The sequence below is a fragment of the Tachypleus tridentatus genome, chromosome 10, assembly GCF_004210375.1.
Source record: "Tachypleus tridentatus isolate NWPU-2018 chromosome 10, ASM421037v1, whole genome shotgun sequence".
Lineage (NCBI taxonomy): Eukaryota > Metazoa > Arthropoda > Merostomata > Xiphosura > Limulidae > Tachypleus > Tachypleus tridentatus.
In genome coordinates this window covers 178,852,856-178,862,245 of record NC_134834.1, presented here as the reverse complement: position 1 = coordinate 178,862,245, position 9,390 = coordinate 178,852,856, and the positions used below count along the sequence as shown (strand labels likewise).

Genomic DNA, 9,390 nt, shown 5'->3' with positions numbered 1-9,390 from the left:
ATTTTAATTCATATTTTCACCAAAATAATCCCATTATTGACAATAATAATTTAATGTGTTCTATCACTGGGTGAGCTTTTAACAATTATTTGGTGAAATAATAATATATTACTTTATTTCTCCTTTAACACTTGTTACAAGTAATTATTACTTGCACGTATTTGTAGTTTTCGATCTAAATTCATAAAAAATGTTTTCATTTTATACAGAAATATAATTGGTAATTGGTAAGATACAAATAAATTTACTTCTGTAGTTTCATGACTGATTGATCGACTAACTGAATACATGCGATAACTTACACTGGCCTGTGTACTTCACTAACTTCTCAATCACTGAACGAGTTGAAAAACTATTATTAATCTCAGAAGCAAGATTATCTGAAAAACTGACTCGATGAAGAATGTCGTCGGTATTTGGGTAATAAAGTTCATACCCTGGAGGGTCAGGTTCTCTATGACCTCTTCTTCCTCCCCGTACTTATGTTTTTGACGAATTTTATAACTGTGGAACTGAATATTATTTAGATCCTTTTCAGGGCAATGTCCATGTATTGTGGCTCATTTACTATGATTATTTTATTATATTAGCAGAAATGTTAAGTTTGTTGGTGGCATTTTTAAAATTGTTTAGTACATATATATATATATATATATATATATATATAGTAGAAATATATTTTATTATTATTATTATATTTTTTATTTTTTTAATTATTATTATTATTTATTTATTTTTATATTTAAAATATAAGTTAGCTGAGGAAAGATATTTAGGACTAGCTTCATCATGTATGAGATACCTGTCTAGTTCGCATAGTAATTCGTTTTTCATCCAGTTCTTATTAAAGTACATAATTGTAATATGTAGGAGTCTATCTGGTATGGTTGGTGTGTTTGAGTATTTGTGAATAAACTGGGATGATATAGTTCTTGGAACTCTGTATGCAGTTGTTAGGAGTGTATTTTGGATTATTTGTAGTTTGGTTTTAATTATTTTATTGCTCACAGTTATCCATGCTGGAGCTGCATAATTTATTACTCGTCTAATATAAGTTTTATAGATTTTTAGTATGTTATCTGTAGATGCTCCACTGTTTTTACCAGTTAGACTCCTAGCATAATTAGTTCTTCGCCAGACTTTATTTTTAATTTCGTTCACATGATTGATCCAAGTTAGTTTTGAATCATAGGTCAGACCTAAAAATTGTGCCGATGGGTCAATCTGGAGTAGAGAGCCATTCATGTATAATTCTGGCTGTTGTTTTTTGTGTTTTGTCAATTTCGTAAAGACTACGAGTTGTGTTTTTGCTGTGTTTATTTTTATTCTGTATTTTTGACAGTATTCACTTATTCTATTAAGTTGCGGTTGTATGTTAGTGGCTGCTATCGTGGGTGTTGTGGCACTTTTCCAGACTGCCATATCATCTGCGAACTGTGAAGAGAATCCGTGATTTGGATCCCTCAGTGGCATATTGTTTACATACATGATGAAGAGTATAGGGCTCACCACTCCTCCCTGAGGGACACCAGATTGTGGAGTAAAGTATTCAGAAAATGTTCCTTCAACATTTACTCTACACTTTCTATTTTCCAAAAAGTTAGATTACCAGCGAATAATTTCTCGCGGTAGTTCCATTTCATTCATTCGGAACCTTAGACCATGGTGCCAAACAGTGTGAAATGCTTTTACAAATAAACAACATTAGAAATCTCATCAGAACACAAATAAAACAACAAAAACAAAATAAATGGGACAATTACTGCACTAAACTAAATGATAAAACTGACCCGAAAAAAATCTGGTCACATCTTAAAAGACTCACAAACGAAAACACAAACACAAAGAAATATCCTCCACTTGAACATAATAACACTATAGCACACACAAATAAAGAAACAGCCGAAGCTTTCAAAGATCAACTCCAAAATACTTTTAAAACTCACACTAATCCAGATGTGAATACATATTTCTACCGACTCGATGATTCTCTGATTTGTTCATATTTAAAATATATCCTTGTTCCAGATATTTCGTAAAATACTTAGTGTAAGCAGCATTCTCTATCAAACAACTAAATCAAACATTTAAAATATAGTTCACAACAATATATATATATAACTATTAATGACAAGACCTAGAGCGTTGCATATGTAACAAAATTAAAACCATATAGCAGTGGCATATGACAGAGACTTGAGCATACATTTTAAATCCTTTTAAACAGAATATTTACTCACATATGACACACATCAAAATGATTTGTTTCGATAATGTGAGGTTATTACCTACAGATATTCTCACACCCAGTTATTTATTTTATTTGAAAACGTAATTCACCACGAATAAGCTTTCATTTTTATGTATTTTTGTAAGACTACCAAAGTTATTAAAATAGGAAAGGCTGTGTGTTTCCAGGAATTACATCTGTTGATGCCATTACAATAACCGTTTTAGATTAGTTACGGTGTGCTTTTTCTCCTCCATTTCTGTAATGAACTTGAAGTGAACTAAATTATCACATAGTTACAGCGAAAGGTTTCAGTTATGACAATTTAGGGATCAGCTTGAAGTACATGGATTGTTATTAATATCTGAGGTGTTAAACTATTACGTTATAACATATGACGAAGCTTTTGTTTTCTTTGGCTGTAAAATTTAAAACTTAAGATGTAAACTTTCTAGTCTAGGTTGCACTAATTTAGTAATTACTAAATTAAATATTAACTTAAAGCTGATAGTAAACAAGTGGGAAATAAGCGTAACTCTCATTTTTCATAACATCATAAGAATCAAAAGTTGAAAGAAATGAAAAATCATTGAAGGTATATTCTATCAGTATTACTGTTTCGTAATTTGGAGCATTCTGACGTGAGTAGGCTTATTATGACTAGTATTTGTAAGTTGAAAACTATTGCTAGTACTAATAGTATTAAAATCGAAATGAGAGAATAAATCACCTTTCGGATTGATATTGTTCTATCGCTATAATGTTTCAGAACATGTAACATTTTTTTATATGTGATTATTTCATATTAGTTTTTATTTGCTGTCGAAGTCGAGCCTGTTTGCTTCAACTTCACGTCAGACATTATCTTAACCTTGCTTTAATTTTTAAGACCAAAGTTCCATTGCACTTTACATTCTATTACACTAATAGCTTTTGCTATTTACGTTATTTTCAACCACATTTACTTGTATACCTTGTTATGTTATTAATTTTAATCATTTAATTAGACTCTTATGATAAATAAATATGTACATGTATGCATAAGTGTACATATATAATTATATATATGTATATGACTATTTTTTTTCAAAATTATTTTGTTTATTCATACTTTTATTTATATTTAATTACACCATAATATCTTGTACTCTGAGTGGAACAAAGGGAATGTACATAATTCTTAAACATACTGGATATTAACTCCCAAATTCTTTCAAACCTTGTGATGTCTTTAGTTTGATACTAATAGTAACAAGTTAATGTATTCTGAAGTATGTTAAGTATTTTGTTCATGATAATATAGGTGATCAAATATATATAGAGTTAGTGTGATGACCAATGCACAGAAACAAAATGTTTGCTTCTACATACAACATGCTTTTTCTCATTAAATTCACTGCCATTCAGTTGATTAATGTTACTAATATATGATGAGCTAAATGAACCTTATTATTTTAGGTCAGTTGCATGTTTACTAGCTCGAGAGGAAATCTTTATAAAATAGAAAAAAAAATCATGAAAAGTGAATTTTGCATCAGGTTATTGAGGTTTGAGGTAGTGTCACATTAGGAAGAAAATTGAAATATATTTTGCCATTTGGTGGACTCCAGTTTTACAATTAGAAATTTTAAAAGTGAGAATTGCATTATCAAACTTACTTTGTATTGTAAAAAAAGGTAATTCATGAACAGTACTTTGAAATTACTCTAATTAAAGGTTATTTGTCTATCTAATCCATTGATTTCAACTTCCTCAGTACAACTAGAGGTGCCAAAGTTTAATGTCATCAGCAGATTTCAGAAATTTTCTAATTATGCCCCTGTTGAAAACAATGTGAGCACTGACCCACATGGCACTTAACTTGCAACAAAGGGTCCAATTTGATTGAACTTCACCGATAAAGTCCTTTTGCTTTTTCCATCCAAATGCCAAATAGCGGAAGTAGCTAGTTTTTGAACTAACCTTTTGTGTGGCACCTTGTCAAAAGGTACAGACTTTCTCTTTTTTTAACCCTGTTGAAATAACACTGACATTAAGCTAATAACATTTACCAAGTAGAGTTAATTTAAATTGAGTTTTAGAAGAAATCATGGGGAAAAGTCCATATGATCACCCCTTTAAAAATAAAAAGATTAATTCTAAGGCTTGCTGCATCAAAGGGTATGTTGTGAGATGCAGTACTGATGTAGTTGTATGCAGCAAGCTTCCACTAAAAGAGAACTGTATTGTGGTCAGTTAAAAGAACTGTAGTTAACGTAAGTAAAATAGTTCTTTAGTTATCGGTCACCATTTTAAGCAGGTTACCATCTTAGTATTTTTAACAAAAATATTGATTAATTAAATATGTCTAATAAGGATAATAAATATACCAAAGATGAAGAAGTAATACTTGTAGTTTAATTAGAAAATAAGTATGAATGTTCTGTGGTCAGATTCAGTAGAATCTTGCCTAGTTTGTCAGGTATGACAAGTATGTGGTGTATGAACTTGTTTATTGTAATTTTAAATATAAGAAAATCTCATTATCAGTCAGAGATTGAAATAGATATATCAAACAGATATATATAAAACTGATATACCAATTTAAAGTTGGAAAATGGATTTATATCCTTGGCCATGGATCTGAAGTGTGAGAAACAAGTATTATTACCTTTCAACTTTTAACTGATAGCTATCACATGTAGCTTTTTGTCACGTAATTCATCTTCTGTTTTTGTTCTGGAATTGTATTATATGGATAAAATTACAGTTCTTACCTACCATTGAAGATAGTTTTTACCATTCACTCAACCATAAGTATGGGTACATATTTTCTTAAGTTGGGAAGGAATATAATGTGGAGCAGTTATTTAAATGACTGTCTCCTGACATCCTCATCTGGGCAACAGAATGTTTTTCATTGTATCATTAACCTGTTCAGTGCTGTAGATGAAATAACTCGTCCAAGCCGATTGGTAACACAGTGCCACGGACAAGTTAATTCGTTCTCAATAATACCTAACTTCAATGTTAGATGTCAGCACCACACATGCATTTGATCTACTTACAAATTGTTTCACTTTCGATCCAAAATTGTGCCACGAAAAAAGTTACAAAATGAAGAAGCAATTCAGTTGTATTGTACCAGCTGAAATACTTGGCAGTCAACAGGTTAAAATAGTATTACCTTAAGCTGTGAAGAAACAAGTTGTTCTTGAATTGGTTTTGCCTGACTATGAGATTATTTTATCACACTGAAATATCTTCAGTTTATTTGACTGTATTTGTTTGAATAGATGTTGATCATATTACATTGTATGTGTGTATGCTATCCATAGTTTTGTATTTTTTTCTGAGGAAATGTTAATTAAAAGCATTATTTTTTTTTTATGTAGAATTGAAAAACAACATTGTTTCTGAATATAGGTATACTGCTTTTCTAGGTTCTTGACATTACACAAGAACATGGATGAAAACAAAGAAGCACAAACTTGTTGTCAGCTTTGTAACACAACTCTGCTGACAGATCAGGTAAATGTGATTCATTATGAATAAGAGTTCAGAAACTGAGACAGAAAGAGGAAAGTGGCCTTGGGCTGTCTTCTTTCTTTTTAGTTGTTGTAATGTTTTCAAGCAAGTTTAGCATCCAGAGTTTAAGTTCTAATAAATATCTTACCAAGTTTTCTTAATGTTACTTGATTTTTGTTTGTTCATAGTTTCTAATTTTTAGAATGCTTCTTTGATTAGCTTTGAAATGAAATACTGTGTATATTTGCAATATAAGGTAAATATATGTACTAGATGAGCATATTACCTAGTATTTTGAAGTCCTTAACTTTATCACTTATAAACATGTTTTTCTTTCAGCTTTATGTAGTTTTCATTTTCACTTATTTAAGGATGCACAGTAGCATGTTTCATCTGCTCACCTCTTTAAGCTGGCAGACTTATCATTACTATCATTAATTTAACTGCTATTTATATTGTTAGTAAATCATAGCTTATGCTTGGAGATACCAAACGTAGTTATTGTTACCACAGTCTGCATCAGTTCCAAGTCAAAAGTATACAGAAATGTATTGCACTTTTATCCATAAGAAAGAACAAACAACAAGATTTTCTCAGTTTATTTCGGGAAACATTATCTGGCACCATTCCTTTGAGACAGTTTTTTTTTCTTGAGGTTCTCATTCTATTCTATGGCTTGTTTTGTGGCTTCTTCCAGACAAGCCAGCCATCAAGAGACCTGGAGGTGACTTACTTATGGAGCTGCATTTTGGCTCTACTCCTGCAGAAGCTTACAATATTGCTTCCTTTTTTCCATTAACAAAGGTCAGATCTTTCATTTCAGGTCTATTCCCATCAGAACAGTGACAGGATTTTACACTTAAGATGCTCTTACTGGACCTGCTTTTCCACCACTATGTGGAAAATTGATTCCTCATTCAACCATTCTGAAAAGCATCCTTTGGTGCAATCTTTTTTCTTATTTGGGAGTTATCTTGTTTGGGTTTTCTTGTCCAGCTCATCAAGTCAGTATTGACCCCACTTACTAACTGACTCATTTGGGGGTCTTTATTAACTCATTCTCTGGAACTTATGTTTGTCTGCTGCTCTTCCTGTGTGAGAGATTCTGTATCTTTTGGGAATGTTGCTTCTTTCCCTCAAATTTCTTTTTCCCCTTTAATTTAGTCTGTGTAATATTTTTTATTGTCCATTGGCTTCTCTCATGTCTCTCCTTCTGTCTCTCGACCTATTGCTGTCATGATATCTTGATCATTTCTTGGAATCAGGAAAGTGACTCTTGATTAATTTACTCAAAATGACAATGATATTTGCTGAAAAAATGACACATAGGAACACATTGTTCACTTACTGAAATTGATTTACTGTATTTTCAAGGCAGTATGTACAAACAAGTTGGACAACAGTAGCAAATCCACATATCAACAAACAACTTTTAAAACATGTTGAAATAAGTTTAGTTTCTCTATCTCCTCCATCTGTTCACTGTGCATTAACAAACTTCCCACTTTATGTTTGGAAGCTTTCATGTTAAACCACATGTAAGCAGGTACACAAGCCTGACATTTTCCCACCCCACAAAAAGAAAAAGGAAATTTTTGGTTTTTGTCTCTCTTTCTAACATGTATGTGAGATTACTTGACACCTGCATGGAGATAAACCTATTGCATAAGAGGTGATATTAAATGTTCACAAATTATAAATATATGTGTATAAGGTGTGGCATGGTTGGTTGGTTGATTTAGTGTTTTATGCCACAAAGTAGCTAGGCTATCTGCGCCAAACGTCCGGTAAAAAAGGCAAAAGTAAATGTAGTAAAATTCATAGAAAGAAATGAAGGAAAAACAAAACAGCATTGAAAAACATAAGTAGCATAAAACCAATGTTGACATCTAGTCTTCAATGTTATGAGAGAAACCAGAGTAAAAGAAGTTGTAAAAGACTTACCATAGCATAATGGTAATTATCATAACCCGCCAGGAAGACTAATGGGTAAGTACAATAACCACCATCAGTCACCTGAAGTTGGCCTTTCCAGTCCTGGTTCCAGGTTATGTGCCATTACGGCCATTATCAAAAGGTAAAGTAATAAAAGTTTCAAAAGACGTGTAGCAAAATTGTAATAATAACTTGCCAAGCATCTGGTAAAAAGGTAAAAGTAAAGTAAATGTAGTAAAATTCATAAAAGGAAATGAAGGTAAAACAAAACAGCAATTAAAAACATAAATGGCATAATACCAATGTTGACATCCAGTCTACAATGTTAAGAGAGAAACTACAGAAAGAGAAGGTATAGAGGACTTTCTGTAACATAATGGTAATTATCATAACCCACCAGGAAGACTAACAGTTAAGTAAAAGAACCACCGTCAGTCACCTGAAGTTGGCCTTTCCAGTCCTGGTTCTGGGTTATGTGTCATTACAACCATTATCAAAGGGTAAAGTAATAAAAGTATTAAAAGACATACAGCAAAATTGTAATAATAACTCGCTAGGGTGACTAACGGGTAGTTCAAACAGCAGCGTTAGTCACCCGAATTTGGCCTTTCCAGTCCTGGTGTCGAGTTATTTAATGTTACGGCTATTTTATAATTTCAAAATGAACTAGAGAGAGATTGTGTCTCTTAAAACGGAACCACAATAACAAAGGTTTAATGAAGAACTGTAAAATACTTAAATGACATTAAAAAGATTAATGGCCATTAAAAAACTAAAAACTTTATCAAGGTGGACAATGTTACCATCACCAATAACATTGTCTAATGTTATGGACAAACCTTGGGACAGAATATGTTCAAAATAGTGCTGTCATTGAGAGTCGTAAATGTGGCTTACAGTGATCTGAGTGTTACACAAACTACACATTGGTGCATCAGTTGCAGGTAAAAGAAAATGATGAGTTAAAAAACTGTGACCAATGCGTAGTCTAGCCAGAACAACTTCCTCCTTCCGATCTTTACGGAAGCAAGGGCCAAAGTCCAATACAGGGTTTCATTTGGAAAAGCTTGTTTTCGCATTGCTCACTCTTAGTCGACTGCCAGCTGGAACTGAGCCGAGCCTTGAATACAGGACCATAGTCCATGTATGGAATAGGCACAGTGGTGATAGTGCCAGAGCAGATAGATTTAGCTGCCGTGTCTGCAAGCTCTTTCCTGTGAATACCAAAGTGGCCTGGTTTCCAGAAAAACTGGATAGAAGTTGATGTCAATGAGAAATGGGCCAGTCGGTTTTGAATATCAGCGAGAACAGGGTGTGAACCAAGGTGTGACATGTATATCTGATATAAATAAAAAAGAAACTGTGGGACTGTAACTTTAACCCAATACTTTTTGGTAATGGGACCAGTGCTTTAACTAGCTGAGCTATGTAAGAATAGAAACTGTCGCCATTTCCCATTTATTCATAAGGCTTTTTAATTATAAGTATGGAACTTCGTGCTACTTTGTGTAGTTGATCTCAGGCAGTTAGTTGGCTGATTTACCATCACTCAACCAAATTGTAAAAGATGAACTACATTCCACACAAACACACATATGTGTTTTTTTTCTATACTTAAGTGATATTATGAATCAATCAAGGTAAATTTTCTAATAAACCAAAATCCAAAAGTGTCTGCTATGATAATGTATTTGCCAGTCTAAGTTGCTGTTAAGTAC

General features: G+C 32.4%; 1 protein-coding gene across 6 annotated transcripts in view; it reads left to right on the top strand.

Moving 5' to 3' along the window:
- The first annotated feature begins 2,264 nt into the window (after positions 1–2,264).
- LOC143231029 (uncharacterized) overlaps positions 2,265–9,390 on the top strand; it is a 64,024-nt gene continuing 56,898 nt past the window's right edge. The window contains exons 1-2 of one of the 6 annotated variants that reach the window (XM_076465501.1): positions 2,265–2,599; positions 5,653–5,740. In XM_076465501.1, the coding sequence (XP_076321616.1) occupies positions 5,675–5,740 (66 nt within the window). In that variant the 5' untranslated portion in view covers positions 2,265–2,599; positions 5,653–5,674. Of the gene's footprint in view, positions 2,900–5,652; positions 5,741–9,390 lie in introns of all 6 variants that reach the window. The other 5 variants (XM_076465506.1, XM_076465502.1, XM_076465504.1 and 2 more) reach the window with 5 other exon arrangements.